This window comes from Hippocampus guttulatus, chromosome 1 (assembly GCF_054856545.1).
Source record: "Hippocampus guttulatus isolate MCC_2025c chromosome 1, RoL_Hgut_1.0, whole genome shotgun sequence".
Lineage (NCBI taxonomy): Eukaryota > Metazoa > Chordata > Actinopteri > Syngnathiformes > Syngnathidae > Hippocampus > Hippocampus guttulatus.
Window position 1 is genome coordinate 33339858 of NC_141261.1, and position 17253 is coordinate 33357110.

Consider the following 17253-nt stretch of genomic DNA (forward strand, 5'->3'; position numbering starts at 1 on the left):
GGGCGTCACAGTTATTTTGACTGAGATTGAAATCATGATTGTTAAAATGAACTTATTCAACGACTTAAATTCCACCATTGCAAATGATCATCATAACCTCATGTCCATTCACCCCTGCATGGTAAACACCTGATGGCCAGTTTGAAGATTAAATAAGAGAGATACGATAGTAGAAAAATTACCCCCTATAATCTTTTTTTTTCGTCATTGCAATGCAGATTAATATACCGGTATATGAATCTATATATATATATATATAGATAGATATAGATATAGATAGATAGAGAGAGAGAGAGAGAGCTCGACAAGCTCTACTTGCCGTTATCATAAGTGGTTTATTGGTTTTCATAACCACTTTTCGTTTTTGTTACCTGCACTATATAATGACAATAAAGCAGTTTTATTTTCATATTCATCTTGCATATAATACCGTAAAAGCTGTGGCTGTGGTTCAAAGTGCTCTATCAACAAAGTTCATGTGAATGTCTTGCAGGTCAAGTCGTCCACGTACAAGTAAAAAAAAAATTAAATTAAAAAACAGACTTGCATGTACTGAAAACTGAATGGCTCACTGCTAATACTTAACTAACTGCAGAAATTGTCATTGATGGTAATCAAAATGGCGCCGCGAGAGTGGCTGCCTTTCCAGCAGGTCCTATATTTTGTTGTTCTACTTCTTCCTTTCATAACTTTGCTGCTGTGAATTGGGAATTTCTCCATTGCGAGACTAATAAAGGTTTTCTTATCTTATCTTAACATAACATGAAGCTAACGGAGGCCCAAATGGCACCGACGACCACATGGCTTGCTTACATCGCGATTACGACTGAGGGCCCGTTGAGCTATTTGTGACAACTTAGTGGCTTGTTGGACTCCTCAAGGCCAGTTAAAAGTTGACATGGGGGCTGGTCTCGCAAGCTGGATGCTTTGCTCTCATGAGTCACATTTGGCCTGCGGGCCACTAATTGGAGATGGCTTGGCTACCGTATGATGTTCGATTTGCAATATATTCGATTTGCGCTCCAATTACAAGCCCCTCAGAAGATATTTCGAGTACAAAAACGGGTTTTATGACCAGCTATTTTGAACAGTATGTTGTTTCTGTGTTGTTCTTGTTTTTTAAGCTTTCATTTCATTTTTAGCTTCAATCACATTGTTTTTAAATCCATCTTTTATGAATGTAACTCTTTTTATTTTAAATAGTTTAAATAAATTAATAATTATCAGTAGACTAATCTGAAATCTGTGATTCGCCGAGCCCTACTCAGCACATGATGTCTAAAAAGACAATTGTTTCATCTTTAAACTAACCAGTTTGATTGTTTTGCCATAGTTGTTTCCTTTTATTTTATGTCAGATATCCTATTTTAGGGCTGAAAGGGGTCCTCGAGTAAATAACCTACATGAAAAAAATTACAAAATAGGCCCTTCGTTGAAGGTGCCCCTCATAATCCAGTGCGCCTTTTCGTGGGGAAAAATACGGTACCTAAAAATGAAAACCAGTCGGCCGTTCCATTCAATGGAAATTTGTTTTTTGTCTTCCATAGCTTTGACTAGGCAAAAAAAAAAAGATAATTTTTGTTTTTTATCTGAGTGATATCCTTTTCAACCCATATGATCCAGCCCCAAATGACGTATTAATCCTTGTCATGTGTGTGTTTGTGGTACCAATATTTGAATGTGTCATAGTTGACATGTTCTTTATTGATGCTGAACGATATTTTTTATTGTTTTTGGTTTTTTTAAAGACTGACTTTAAGTTAGATGAAAAATAGTGACAGAGGTGGTTTTACAGGCCTGCACCAGGTGGCAGCTGCCATCATTAACATTTTGCCACCCCACTGGCAATGAATCTGTCAAGACAAATTTCAAAATGTTATTATAAATGCTCCTTATGTTGTCTACATAGTGTGAAGAAAAAGCGTGTTTAGTATTTACACTCACTCCGACCCATTCTTCTTTCAAACAGAAATGCTAACGTCCTACACGCCACCAAAACAGCTTCGGGTGGCACATGATTGATCCCCGTGTGCATTTGTTTACCCTGGCAGAATAGTAGCGGTGACAGGTGAAGGATTTACAATAGAGAGTAATGATGAAATTAGCTTTCATCAGTCAACAGTCTCTCCAAGTGAACTGACATCCCACTTGGATGAAAAGCACACAATGAGATACAGGTGCAAGCTGCACAGTTGGGATACTACAAATCTTATCAAGCGCCAGGAGTGCTTTTTACAACTATAATACTGAGTCGCTGCGAACATACAGGGGCTTGGAAGGCTACAGGTTTCGGTTACTGGCGGTGTGTACTTCGAGGACTCATAAAATGGCAACATGGCAGGCCCGAGATGGATAAAAACTGGTGAATTATCTGCTGAATTCATATTGCACTTACGCAATATTTATCAGAACGCTGCGTTTAGACTAGTGGGAGGCGCATCGAAGATATTAAAAAAAAAAGTCCTTTGGATGGCTTTCTTTAACTTTGAAAACAGAAATGTCTCTTAAGTATGCGTATAATATTGAATATTCCCACAATATTCCCTCTGCACCGCCAATGATGCACATGATTTGTTATAGTATATTCACAACATCACTTGTCAATCCAATGTTACAAATTGTGTATGTGACTCGCCTTGGCAAAAGTCAGAACTTGCTCAACTAGGTTCAGAGATCCAAGGCAATAATGGTTCATTAGGTCAAAATTCTCCCCTTTCATCCATTAAAAGTTGAACAGAGATGTCCCGATCACATTTTCTTGCACCCAAGTCCAAGTAATTTGTTTAAAAATAGTTGCCAACACGAGTCTTGATATGATACCTCGGCAATGCATGATGAAGACAAAAAGAGCACTTTGAATAAAAACCTTATAGAATGACTATCTTATTGAACTTCATCCATCCATTTTCTGAGCCGGTTATGCTCATTTGGGTCGCGGGTGTGCTGGAGCCTATCCCAGCTGTCTTTGTAGGCAGGGTACACTCTGAACTGGTTGTCAGCCAATCGCAGGGCACACAGAGACAAACAACTATGCCATTTGGTGGATTTGAGGCGTCTGTTTATTCAGTCAGGCTCTAATTATTTTTACACTTAACCAAATTATTTCGAGGGCCGGCTTAAACCCTGCTGCGCGGGCCGTACATTTGACACCCCTGCCCCAAACGCTGACTCAATTATCGATATACTTGTCAATTAATTTGATAAGTATTTCGTTTTCAAGAAATTGATGAATTATTGCACCTCCAGAGTAGATTGGGTGGTTTTAATAGGTCCTGCATCATGAAAAGCTTAATGACGTCTCACTGATGAGGACCATCTTACTGTGGCTAGCGGATTAGCCTCGGAAACACGTGATGTGGCTGGGAGAGTTTTATATTTTTCAGCCACATTGGCTTAAGAGGTTACAGGTACTGACAGGACCTGTTGAAGCCCGTTTGCTGACTCCCTTTCATTTCAAAAGACATTTACGCAGCTCTGCACATGTGCATATGTTTTATGCTCTGGAACTTCTAAAGCCTGAATCTTTGTTGAAAGAAAAGAAAAAAACATCAGGCTTTACCTCTGTGACATCCATGACCTTGATGGCAGCCAGCTGTCCAGTCTTGACATGTCGACCCTGTGATAAGAAATTGCAGAGCTGGTTTCAAAATCTCACTCAATTCAACAAACACGGTTGACCGAAAATCTTTAAAATATATTCACTATTACATTATGACAACCACAACACACAGTTATTGTGGCAAGCACATTACGAATAGTCTAGTATTGATTTTCATAATAAAAGCCACATGTCTGACGATCAGGAAAGTGAGATGAGATGGACCCCTCCACCTTGAATCTATTTCACTTCGATCCCAGAAGGTCGCTTTGTGCCGCAAACACAATGAGGTGGCCATTTGGCTCCCGAGCCCAGCACGACAAGAGGACTATAAGCGTGTGGCCAAGACATACACAATAAAATGAAGACAAAAGACTGTTGGAAATAAATTATTTCCACTTCATTTAAGTTCTAAATCTGAGTCTGAGTTTCTGATAATGTTTGCGCCTTGGCGGCTCTGAAAGAATGCCACTGATAGAACTACAAACTTTGTGCACTTTTTGAAATGATTTATCCGATTGACTGATGAATAATAAAAAAAGATACAGGGATGAATCATTATTAAAATAATCGTTAGGTACAGCCCTACTCTGTACACCAATATTTTCCTTATATTTTCCTATAATATTTTCTTTGAATAGTTTTGAGTCATCAGTCACGTATGGCCACGTCCATGTTTACCACACAGACATTTGCTGCAGGCGGACATAGTCCATTCCAAGGACCGGGGCCTTAAATTAAAAATATGCCTGAGGTATGGGGTCGCCAGCACTCTCAACTCAGAAAATATATTACCTGAGTAATCAATGGAATAATCAACAGGATTATCGATTCTAAAAAGATATGTTAGTAACAGCCCCAGCCCCAATATTATAATATTAGGTCTTGATAGAGACCCAGCCGAACGTAGACGTATTGTGTTTTACAACAGTACTTTTGGCCCTGAATTGGGAGTTCCCATGCTAGTGTGCAGGTCGCATGGGTGCCCGAGTCCGGTCCTCGAGGGCCCCTATCCTGCCTGTTTTACATGTTTCCCTCCTCCAACAAGCTTTGCAGAAGCCTAATAATGACCCTGATCATTTGAATCAGGTGTGTTGCAGGAGGGAAACATGCAAAACAAGCTGGATAGGCGCTCTCAAGGACCGGATTTGGGCACCCCTGAGTGTAGGGTGTCCAATTCTCCAAAGTGCTGTGCCCGCTCCGTGTACGCCCTTGTTCCGCACTTCGGCTGAGCCCGCGGTCATGGCTTCTCAGCCGAAGTACATTACCCACAATTCATTGCAGATTTGACTACAATAGTGGGGAAACTGGCACCGTTCGGTAGAGTTCTTGTGCCTGCATAGGAAAAAAAGTCATTTCGAGTGCAAGTATCAAATTGTGTGAATGTATGATTTCAATCAATGTTTTTAAGTCACCTACATATTTTGTCCTAATGTGGTTACCGTATTAAAGACTTCTGCTCATGCGCCGCAGATCGTGCAGGAGCCGCAAATGGTGCAAATAGTGGAGCCCGAAAGCCCGAGCCCGAGTTTTAACTTTACAACCTTTTTACTGCTATGTTAATATCTTTTTAAAGATAAAAATTGCCAAAACAACAAACGGTACCGCCACGTTTGGTGACGCAGTGGCGTAGACCAATGACATAACACGCTCTGTCCCAATTCTGCAATTTTGACAGGCTTGTAACCTGCGCCCTCAAACAGTCCGTGCGCCTCTACTGAGTGTACACTTCATTGAGAACAATTGGATGTGGGTATTGGGACTGGGCTGTAACATAGTATATAAAAAATATATTACGTTAAATAAAGGCACATCCCACTCATTTTAACACACAGGCAGTGGCTGGAGTTCGCATCGAACATACCCATTTGAGTTTCGTACACATGCGCAGGGAATCAATGTAATAATCGTGAAAATAACAACAACAAACGGTTACTATTGGCCATCAACACACCACAACAAAACTCATTGTCCACTCATCTGCTGCAGAAGGAAGAAGGTAAAGGTCTGCCTCCACATATGCTCAACTCACTGCACTGCACTGCACCCCCCAGCTGCTGACTGACTAACTTCTCCAATCATAAATATTACAGCAGCCACATTAGATGTGTGATTGACAGTCAGGAGGAGGGGAGAGATAAGCCGCCCATATGTGCGGCCTCTGCTTTGGCTCAACTAAGCCTAAATGTGGCATCAAACCCGCTGGAATCTGTAACAGCAGAAGGTAGCAAAACCTAACTCTGACCTCCAGTCTGTGCTGTCACCGCGAGGATCCAGCAGTTTCGGGTCAGGAAACACCAATGCACTTGCCATTCTATGCAACCCCGACCTACGAAGCAGCAGCATTGCCCCAGCGCAGGTCGCCCAGGAGCATTGATGTCATTTCCAGTCATTGCTATGCAGTCAAATATAATAAACATTTTAACACCATACCGCGCTGCCAAATTAATTCATCATCAGATTTGTTGACGTGTACATTCAAGTACTGAACACTGAGAATGTGGAGCGACATGCTGATTTTAAAGCTGCTCCGTGTACTGGAAGGGTTCAGCAATGTTACCTTTAAAGTTACAAACCTAACACGACTTGTTGAAAAATGTTATCCACACATTTCAGAACGGTTAGTGGTTGATTTGATATTGTGATGAACATGTATTTGGATAATTATGGTGTGGCAAAAGCTGTATTGTCTTAGAAAAGCATGCAGGCATGCGAATGCACCCTGATGGTGACACAGAGAGGAAGCACTGAAGCAAGTGGTCCTGCTGATGACAAGTGATGATGACAGACCACCACACACACCCCCACCACCCAAAAAACAAACAAAAAAAAAGATCCGCACTTTCTAACCTCACTAATTTTCATCCACTTTAATTTGTCCAGCTGTGCAGTATTTACATGTACAAGACGTGGTCTTTTCAGTCTCAGAAACCACTGTCCTGGTTTACATAAAACATGTCATTAATCTTGATGGCATGCTCTTTATTTTTTCCAGCTGTACAGTGTTTAAATTCACAAGGCGAGGGAGGGGGCAGTGAGGCACGATGCAGATGTCCATTTTTCTTTGTACATTGTACAAAGTTTGGGCGTTGAGAAATTGCACAATTAGACGTTTTCATTTTTAGAGAGAGATTTTTCTTTTTCATTCAAATATCGTGACATACCGATGTCCGACAATACATCGAGTATCACAGATAGATATTATGTGCTGGGATATTGTCGTTATTGTGGGCCACGTATCATCGCAGTATTGAATTGTGAGTCCCACCCTGATTTGTCATGCTGGTTTAGGGATCAGAGTTTGTGGTACATTAACGGTTTGTTACAGGCAATTAGAATCAATTAGGAGGGCATCGGTTATTTGCAGAAATTTGCTATTTACATCAGGCTCTGGCCTTGAGCCTTGAGAAAGGTTGGCATCCATTGTTACAGTTAAAAGCAGACAGCATTTGTCTGTTGTTGTGATGAAGATCAGTTCACTTTTCAGAATCATTTTATGCAGAAACACAGAATTCTCAAGGTTTGACATATCTTTCTGCTTTTCATCGTAACCACGCATGCACACGCACAGTGTGATGGCGTCAGCAAACATGAGCATTTCACTCGCGTTTGAAGTCAATGACTGTGCGAATTGGAGTCAACAGCAACGATTAAAGCACGTTAAATGAACATTGCGAGAAAGTTGCACATACGTGAATGAATCTCGTCTGCCAATGCCTCCCTTTGTGTACCAATAGCAACACAATGCGTGTGGACTGTCTGGAAGAATTCACACAAAAACACCAAACGTTTTGTTGAAAAGAATCAGCCACTCAGAGAACACTGTGGCTCTTGTGTCTTGTGATAAGGCTGAGGGTCATCATGGGGGGAGGTGGCCACAAAAGAAATGTCAGATTGAGAAGCTGAAGAAGTGAGTGTGCCTGTGTGTGTGTGTGTGAAACATTTTTGCATTTCTATGAATGTAATGAGGGATCGAAAGTGAGTTGAACTATTCTCACCATGCGACATATTAGCACATCCAATCATGTCATGGAAACAAAATGAAAACATTTGACTAAATAAGAACTATCCGCAAACCTTTATGTTAACCTGCTCATTGCCCAGAGTAGGGAACCTAACATAGCACACAGATTCAGGTATGTCTGACATCAGCTGCCACCCGCCCCCCAAAAAAGAAAAAAAATTCTCTTTGTGAAGCGCAGATGTTTTTGGGGAGGGGAACATGGTGAGCAGCACACCGATTGATTCACTGTTTCTTTACTACAAACAGATCTCTCAGTGCTTGACCCAGTTAATCCACTGAGACATGGTTGAAAGAAACAACCACAAAGTAAACCCAATCCATTCCCCAATATATATAACACAGTTACTAATTAAAATGAAAAAAAAATGTAGCTTGCAATAAAGCATTTGTGTAGCTTTGACCGATGCTGTGGCTCTGCACACAGGTGCTCGCACAGTTTGCTGCAGTATATTGAAACTTCCACTCAGATGAGTAGGATGCAGAACTGAAGGATCCATTCTTTTTTTTATTTAATATTGGCTGTTAATCAATAACTGCACGCAACCCTTCCTCCTGCATTGGTAATGGGACCACGAGCTGGTTTTCTGGAACGCTCAAATCATCAAAGGCCAACGTCCCAAGGTAGTCAAAAGTGAAAAAGTGGTTTGCCAGCTGTGACAAAGGAGATGACGGTGCGAGATAGAAGAACCACTGGCCTGTTTTGCGTAGCTGGGCTGCTCTTCTGCCACTTGCAACAGCAGACTATCATTTGTCACGTGAAAACTCAGCGATCAACACACTGATCAGAAAGGTTCAGGGAGCCGTGAGCTGCGCAGTGCAGCCGAACTCCTCGCGTTACTACTGCACAAAGAGCAAAATACAAGAAACAGCTCAGTTCACTTCATCACGACAAATAAAAAACAATTCGGCATACAATATTGAATTTAGTACTGTTTGGACAGAATCAGCAAAATCCTTGTCGTATTCTTTGCAATTCCTGACTGTCACAGAGCACTTGTTTTGGATCTCATTAGATTGTACAAGTGGATTTAAAGATGGATCTACACAGCGTGGTTGACGTGACGGTTTTATTTTTTTGTGGCACAATTAAGAAGTGTGTCATGGTAATGTAATTTGGAGGAGGAATGCATGTAAACGCAAGCACCAGAAATACCCCGTCGATTCCAATTTGACTATCCAAATACAATGATACATAATCCGCATAAACAGAGCAAATAAAGTAAAAAAACACCACCTGGGAATCTTAACTACAGTGAATGTACTAGACCATAAAGCGTGGTCTGAATATGCTACATTAGACTTTTGTCCATCTTAAATAAGCTAAATAATTCTTGATGGCAACTGATAGAAGAGCTGGATGAGGTGGCCGGAGATATGTAGGGAGGGATGGATAGATGGAAGGAGGAAGCATGGCAAATTATGGAGCAATATAAATCAGCGCCCAACCAATATGGCCCATTCAGATTCTCATATTCGTCAGAAAAAAAATTCTGTCAGCCATGCAGACACTCATCCTAGCACCAACATAGAATTAGCAAATGTATACACTTTGGTAGCAACATATTAATCATGAAGTCTCAGCATTAATATAAATATCAACATACGGCTAGAAACGGAAAACTTGTCGTATTGGGCTTTCGAGAGGAGGGAGAAAGATGTCATCCACAAAGAACATTCTGTCAGCCATGCATATCCTTCAGTCAGAGCTCAACTAGGGCTGTGCGATACAAAATTTAGTCTCTGTATTTTTCCCCAGATATCTTGATAACAATCTAAATGCGATATTAACGCGGCCTACGAAAAAGTACGCTTGTTTTAAAGAAAAAAAAATATTTAAAACCAAAAGGATGCAAAAAGTGTTAGTTTTTTTTGTTTTGTTTTTATTAGAACTTACTGACAGCCACCAACATTAACACGTCAGCAAAAAATAAAAAAATAAAAAGAATTCACATTACTACAACTGTGCTTTAGCAATCATCGTTCGTTCCTGCTGACTGCTGTCTGGATACTGAATAGGCGTGCCTGAAAACCTGGACTCTCCCCCACTCACCCATTTTAAATAGCAGAGCCAAAATACCAGAGCCAACATGAAGCATTTGCATGCACAATACAGCGATCCCTCACTTATCGCAGTTTTTATTATTATTGCACTCAAATTTGAAGCAGACATCCTTTTTCCTTTTCTCGCATGTAATCATTTGTAGAAGGGTTTTTTTTGGTTAAATTTTGTTTATTTTTACTGTGTTTTATATGTTTTGATTGTTGAAGATACAAAGGAACCACGACTGGCAGCCATACATGGCCATGCCACGAAGCTTCACTGATAGCGTGGGTGAATCATGATCATGAGCAGTTGCCCTTCTTTCGTCATACTCTCTTGCATCCCTCTGGTGCAAGTAATGTTTTTGACTCACTTGTCCATGATATGTCGTTGCAGAACTATAAAGGCGTTTTGGGGGGGGGAAATTGTGTTTGCTCTTCCTGTTTTGGAGGCTTTTCCTCTGATGAAGCCTTGTTTTAATTGATGTTTTTGACACATTCTTTTGGATGTCATATTAAGAGTGGACAGCAACAGATCCCCAAACGCAAATAGTACACTTGAAATTCATTCTAGACCTTAGACTCATTCACTGCTGAGCATTTTGGGCATTTTCAGACAGTCCTTTAAACTTCCACCTTGGGGGGGGGGGGCATTTCAAAATATAAATACGTGGATTCTTAAAAGACCAAAAACAAAATACATGTCATTGGTGGTGAATGAGTTCATCTGCTTAAATATACAACAGTGTTTTAACTCAGTCGTCTACAGCCAAGTAAATTTATCACTGTAGAAAATTAAACTGCCACAACCTGAGACGAATAGTCTGGAGGACATAGACTGCAAGGGTTTCAACATTTTCTTCATTGAAAAATCTAAATAGTAAAACAACTGTCATGCTTTTAAAAACTGAACTTCAGCTCTTACATATTAATTTGCCCAGCAATGTATTCCTTAACATGGGAGGAGATTGACAAAGCAGCGAGGCGGGAGAGGGTATAAATGTTTTGGGGTAATGACACGATCACTCAATGTCGGCATTTGTTGAAACGTCTGCTAATGATGACATCATGTCATTCACGTAGATCGCAAATGCACTGTCCGTGTCTCAAAAGTTTTACTACAACCACAAATGTCCACTTTATTTGTTTCAAGTGGGAGTAAATTAAAGTCAAATGTCAACACTGTGATGCTTCACAACTTTGCAGATTTAAAGACGAGCATGATTGATCTGTCCCAAGCGCGTCTTCCCCGCCCTCCGCACCCCAATGCTCACAGTGCACATTACAATGTAAATGTCTATCCATCCATTTTGTAATCCGCTTATCCTCACAAGGGTCGCGGGGCGTGCTGGACCCTATCCCAGCTGTCTTCAGGCAGTCGCATCGTCTTCGGGTACACCCTGAACTGGTTGCTGGCCAATCACAGGGCACACATAGACAAAGAGCAACCTATCACACTCACAATCACACCCAGGGACAATTTAGAGTGCTCTCGTAACCTATGGTGCATGTTTTTGCAATGTGGGAGGAAACCGGAGTACTTGGAGAAAACCCACTCAGGCAAACATGCAAACTCCACACAGGAAGGCTGGAGCTGGAATCTAACCCTGCACCTCTCCACTGTGAGGCGGACGTGCTAACCAGTCGACCAGCGTCCCATCGACGTGTCCATATGTCGCTTATGTATTACGCTGAATATGAAAACGAACAAGCAATCAAAATGATGGCCAATGCATTTGAACAATAGAAGCCTACTAGAGTGCAAACCTTAGAAACAGGTTTGGTTCAGTGTAAGAGCCTGTGTAATCAAGTCCCAAACAGAACAGACACTCAGCAAAATATGACAAATCCAACTAAAATGATCAAGAAAAGACAAAAACATGGATTATTGCTATTTAATTTGAAGTACTGCATCATTAACAGTGTTGCTTGCACTCGCCCGTTTTCATACGTCAATTCGAGAGGCTAAAGGACTTCAGATTTTCGACTTCCGCAGAGGATAAAGCAGATGTCCCTCAATTTATGCTAGCCAGTGGAAGCTCCCCCAATGCTCGGTCTTCGCACCTCAATCTGTGTTTAAGATGACCCGAGACACTGCTTAATATGGCGGCGTGCAAACTTCCGTGTTGTGCTCAATGTTTTGAGGTGCAAGGAGCTAGGAATGTTGCAATTTGGAGACATGAGAATAGCCCTTTTGTGGAGCCAGAGTGCATTCAAAGTAGGCAGTAGTCGTAAACTAATAAATGGGGTGTAACGCAATCGCATTCAACGTATAATAACAGCACTTCAACTGTGGGAAAAATAAAACGTTAAAATACTCCATTAATGAAAAGGGGAAAAAACAATTACCTAATAGTGTTAGTTAGTCCATAATGCAGAAGCGCGGTTAGAATAATGATGACGGACTGACAGGCCGGCGACTGGCAAATCACAATTGAAATGAAATTTAATTGACAGGGTCGCCACTGCTGTTATCCATGTAAACAGCTTTTTAATGACAGTCCTAAAATAGAGGTGATGAAGTGTAATTATGCGATGATGGAAGTGTGGTTAAGTTGCAATGACGGAGTGACGATGACAGTGTTGGTTCTGCTTGAAAAAATGAGGGACTGACAATGACACACAGGTGGCGTGGCCGCTGAGGAATGACGGGCAGGCAAAATTTATTAATGCACCCATCTCTGGTTCCAATATGTATAGACCTGATTGTAAATTGACAGTCACATCCAAATTAATTTGGAATTAGGTCCTCAGACCTGCAGTCTAACTTCAGCCAAATTGTGCATGCTATCGATGTTGATGCGACGACCATCCCTGGATCAAACCTTCTCCTAAGAGCTAGCAAAGTTCATTTTGAGAAGAGAACCACAACACCAGAGGTTGAACTGCCAGTGAGAAGGATTCCCATTAGCTGAACTAGACTTATTTCTGAGCAGAAAATTGGTTCTGCCTTGCAAGAGACTGCATGCAATAAGATTAGTCATTTCCACTTTCATGCCTTCTCATCGACTTATCAGTAAGGTGGGTGACGTAGGACAGGTGATGAATCAGGCTGATTCACTGTTTTACTTAAAGCTCACATTTGGTAACATGAACAATCAACATCAGCTCCAAAGCAGAGTCAGTCAACTGAGCTCAGACAAAAGTGATGTCATGTTTCTGCAGCACAGATCAGCAACATAGTCTGAAAGCAACATCTGCAAGATTTCCATTTGTAAACGGGATTTGTTTTGCTCTCAGAGATCAGTAGTGGAAAAACAAAAAACAAGCAAGCTTGTGGTGATCATCTGTCTCCTGCAGGACAGAGCACGCACTGCGCCTCCCACCAACCTTGTATACTTGTCCGTAGGTGCCATTTCCAACCACCTCCACCAATTCAAATATCCCGGCTGGGTCCTAGAAGAGAAAAGACAAGGCAGTGGATGTTAAGAAAAGCAGATATCCACTATTCTGTGGGGCATTGTGCGCGGTTAGCCAGCTGTTGTCCTCTGCTTAAGCCTCATGTGCCAAATACATGTGGAACAAAGGAAAAGCAGACAGCGGCAACACCTCGCGGCGACTCAGCGCTCGTTTTCAGCGCTTCGCTCGAGACAAGGAGAGGCATATGCGTCTCGATTAAAGGCTGCCCACGTTAGCCACACGGAATGGCGTGTGCTTTGTCGAATTGCGTTAAATACACGCGAGGAAAAACGTTACAAAAAACACACGGTCTCGTGTCGGAAGCACTCACCCGCAGTGAAGCCAAGTCGATGTCTACAAGACTTTTAGCTGGGGAGTCGTTCGCCATCTTTCATATAAACCCCGTGTTTCCCTTAACAGCTACTAACGTCTCCACGAATGTCTCATTTGCGGGTATAATGAGTTATGGATGTAGTGTATTCCTCTCTGTATGGTCCGCTTATCGGCAGTGGATGCTGAGCTCTTCCTACTCCATGTTGAGGTGGCAGCGGCGGACTCCCGGTTAGCTCTCTAGCCGCCCTAGCCGCTGCCCTGAAGCAGAGTTAGTGACTTCCGCCAACAATATTTCAACGTAAAAGGCCTTCTCTCGGGCACAGCCTTGAGTAATGATTACGATCTCTGGCTTTTGTGTGAGTCACCGTGAACATAAATGACCGATTTCAGTCAAATGTTTAAATGTAGAGTAACGTTTCTGGATTATTCGTGAACCTCAATGTCGACTCTTTTTTTTAAACGTGCTACGTACACTGAAAGTATAAGTGCTTAATTTCCTTTTTTTTTTCTTGCTTGCATCCAGTCAGCTTGCCGCGCCGACGACGGAGCCGATCAACTCCGAACACCCAGCGGACAACTGGGCCGCCGCACATCAAGCGTGCTTAAATAGATTATGACTCAGTTAACAATACACTACATATTACAACGCAGCTGCCAGCCATTATACTTACTCCGTAAGAGATGCTGTATACAACGCCATCCGCGCGCTTTGTGGTCAGGAAGACTTCATTGTCAATATTGGTCGACAAGGGTGTGGCAAGTGAGCCATCTCAGAAGTGATGCTCAATGTGTATGCGGTAATTCTAGGGGCACAATAAGCACAATTACTTTTTCAAGAACTCTTTAACTCAAGTACAGAAATCATTTCAGAATACCTTGCCATACAATACCGCGCAAAAGTATATCTTTGAGGGCCCAGTGGCGTCTCCACATAATACTGTATAGTCTATAGCTAGTAGGACTTGGGACCAGGGACACAGAAGTAATTTGGGAACTGGGAGGACGGGGGCCAAGCTTATCCATTGTAAAATTCTTAACTGAAATGTCTAAACAATAAATCACACATGAGCAAACTGTTATTTGTCTGTAAACCCAATCCATCCATCCATTTTCTGATCTGGGTCGCGGGGTTGCTGCATCCTATCCCAGCCGTCTTCGGGTAATAGGCGGGCGACACCCTGAACCGGTTGCCAGCCAATCGCAGGGCACAAAGAGACGAACAACCATCCGCACTCACACTCACACCTAGGGACAATTTAGAGTGTTCAATCAGCCTGCCACGCATGTCAATTTCAACACAGCACAATTTACACAAAGAATTGGTTCCACTTCCATTCTAGAATTGGAATAGTGCGCCGCAACGGAAATGTTACCTGGTTTGTGATTTAACCTAAACGAAGCAACAACTGGGAAATACAGGATGCAACTTGGAAGAGGGAGAGCATTTTAGGGGGGAGATTAGGAATGTAAGTAAATAAATATTTGCATAGAAGTAGTTGGGCGGTCCGGTGTGCCATCGGTGCCATCGTCGACCTCAGAGTGCAGCGGTACCGGGTTCGATTCCAGCTCCGGCCTTCCTGTGTGGAGTTTGCATGTTCTCCCCGTGCCTGCGTGGGTTTTCTCCGGGTGCTCCGGTTTCCTCCCACATTCCAAAAATACGCGTGGCAGGCAGATTGAACACTCTAAACTGTCCCTAGGTGTGAGTGTGAGCGTGGATGGTTGTTCGTCTCTGTGTGCCCTGCGATTGGCTGGCAACCGGTTCAGGGTGTCGCCCGCCTATTACCCGAAGACGGCTGGGATAGGATCCAGCACCCCGCGACCCTAGTGAGGATCAAGCGGTTCGGAAGAAGATTCCAGGTTGTTGACTCTGCAGATCTCTTACACACGCCCCAAACTGGACGAAACCCCAAACCATGACTTTTTTTTTTCCACCACCAAACTTGATTGTTGTCGGTGCCAATCTTGAGTTCATGCAGATTCCAACAGGCCTTCTGCAGTGTTTGTGGCGATGGGATACAGTTCACTGGATGATTCATCAGAAAAATCTATTTTTGCCGCTTTTCCAATGTTCATCCTTTCTGCAGACTGTGGACTTTGGTCAATTCCAGATGGGGTTTTTTTGTTCTCTTTTGCTTAATGGTGGGTTGTGGCCATGGAACCCCCTGCAGGAGATCATTACAACAAACTTCTTGTTGATACACAAGTCCCTGGTGACCAGTTTGTATTTTGCTCAACTGATGTTGAAAAAAGACCAGCACTGCACCGTCGAAGCAACAAACAGTCTTCTTGAACTGTCCTTTTGGGTCTGCCTGACCAGTTTCTACAATTTTTTTTTCTCATTCCGTCACCTCAGCATCAGTCTTGGTCTTCAGGCATATAATGTGGAGATTGGCTTGGTGGAGGGGGACTATACATCGTGGGTTGGCTGTAATTGTCCTGCGCTGCAAATAACTAGCTACGCTCTTGTCGCTTTCCCATGCCTCTCATCCATGAGTTTTGCACCTGGGCCTTCAGTGGGTTTTTGTGATCTAATCCACCTCTTGATAACGCCATAATGTCACAATATGTGCGCAAAAGAAAAAAAAAAAACGCTGTATAAAATTGGTTAAGTTCACACTGCAGAGCGTGTTACCAAACTGTTCCTAAAACACCACGATGGTCTGTATATTCTCCCTTCCAAAAGCACTCACCCGCACACATCGATACAAAAGAGACTGATGTCTGGCATTAAATAAGTGCATTTCACATATTTGAGGATACTGTATTACCAACAGGGGGGGAAAAAAACAGTTACCTTAATCTTTCAATACACAAACTCAAGAACTTGAAAGCGCTACACCACAATATAGTACTTCACAATCAATTTTTATCAATATAAAAACTTAAAATAAATAAATAACATTGTACTCACCGGAGAAGCTCCTACCTGTCTGTGTATGCAAACTTGCCCACTCATACATAGCTACCGGTACTCTGAAATGTCATACACATCCAAAGGGTTTGGTGACATGGAAATGGCATGCAAATGACGGCCGCATTACCTCACACTCTGTTACAGTCTTCTGGTCGATCAAACTCACTGTGTTGGCTGCAGCACAGTGATGATTTAAGACAAGACACAAAACGCATTCCAGTAATCGATATGAAACAATACTTTTGAACCTAACCCAAGAAAAAAATTGTAGGAAGACAGTCAGACACCAAGCTGTATTTTCTCTTATGACAAAGTCATTCTTTTACCTTTTTGTAAACAATGTAATACGCTGACACAAACAAAGAGGCCAGCTTCTGCATCCTCCATCGTGTTCAAATGTTGCTGTATCGCATGTTTGTCCAAAAGTTGTTTATATTTGGACAGGGCATGGAGGTCACCATCTTGTAATCGGTAACTTTGTAACTCACCAATGACGCCATTCCCAGCTCCGAGTTCCGAGACAAATGAAATGCAGCATTAGTCCATTTTAAGTGTGTGCATATCATTTGATCATTTGAATAAGGTATGTTGGAGGAGGGAGGAATCTAAAACATACTGGATCGGGGCTCATGAGGACCAGACTTGGGCACCCCTGCTATAGACTCTTCTCCGTGTGACGTCACCCTAAGAGTAACTTGCAGGCCGCAAAACCTTCAGATGCATCACGTTCTAGTATGCATTTCAGATTTCTTTTAAATATGGAAAATGAGGCAGATAGTTTTATGTTATGATCCAGCTCATTTGAAATTTGTGGACCAGCTGAACGTGCGTGATTGTACCTCCGTATGATTGTGTGATTGCCGAATTGGAACAAGCAAACATCAAGAAACACTGACGACACACGGGTCGCAAAATAGAAACGAAAAACACAAGTGCTGATCCTAC

At 42.2% G+C, this 17253-nt stretch overlaps 1 protein-coding gene across 6 annotated transcripts in view; it reads right to left on the bottom strand.

Moving 5' to 3' along the window:
• Window positions 1–14198, bottom strand: part of LOC147211474 (mitogen-activated protein kinase kinase kinase kinase 4-like) — a 40433-nt gene extending 26235 nt beyond the window's left edge. For 5 of the 6 annotated variants that reach the window (XM_086127305.1, XM_086127296.1, XM_086127270.1 and 2 more), the window contains exons 1-3: window positions 13393–13645; window positions 12993–13058; window positions 3560–3616 (exon numbers count right to left, since the gene is read on the bottom strand). In XM_086127305.1, the coding sequence (XP_085983431.1) occupies window positions 3560–3616; window positions 12993–13058; window positions 13393–13449 (180 nt within the window). In that variant the 5' untranslated portion in view covers window positions 13450–13645. Of the gene's footprint in view, window positions 1–3559; window positions 3617–12992; window positions 13059–13392; window positions 13646–14065 lie in introns of those variants that run through there. The other variant, XM_086127279.1, reaches the window with a different exon arrangement.
• Between the last annotated feature and the right edge of the window lie 3055 nt (window positions 14199–17253).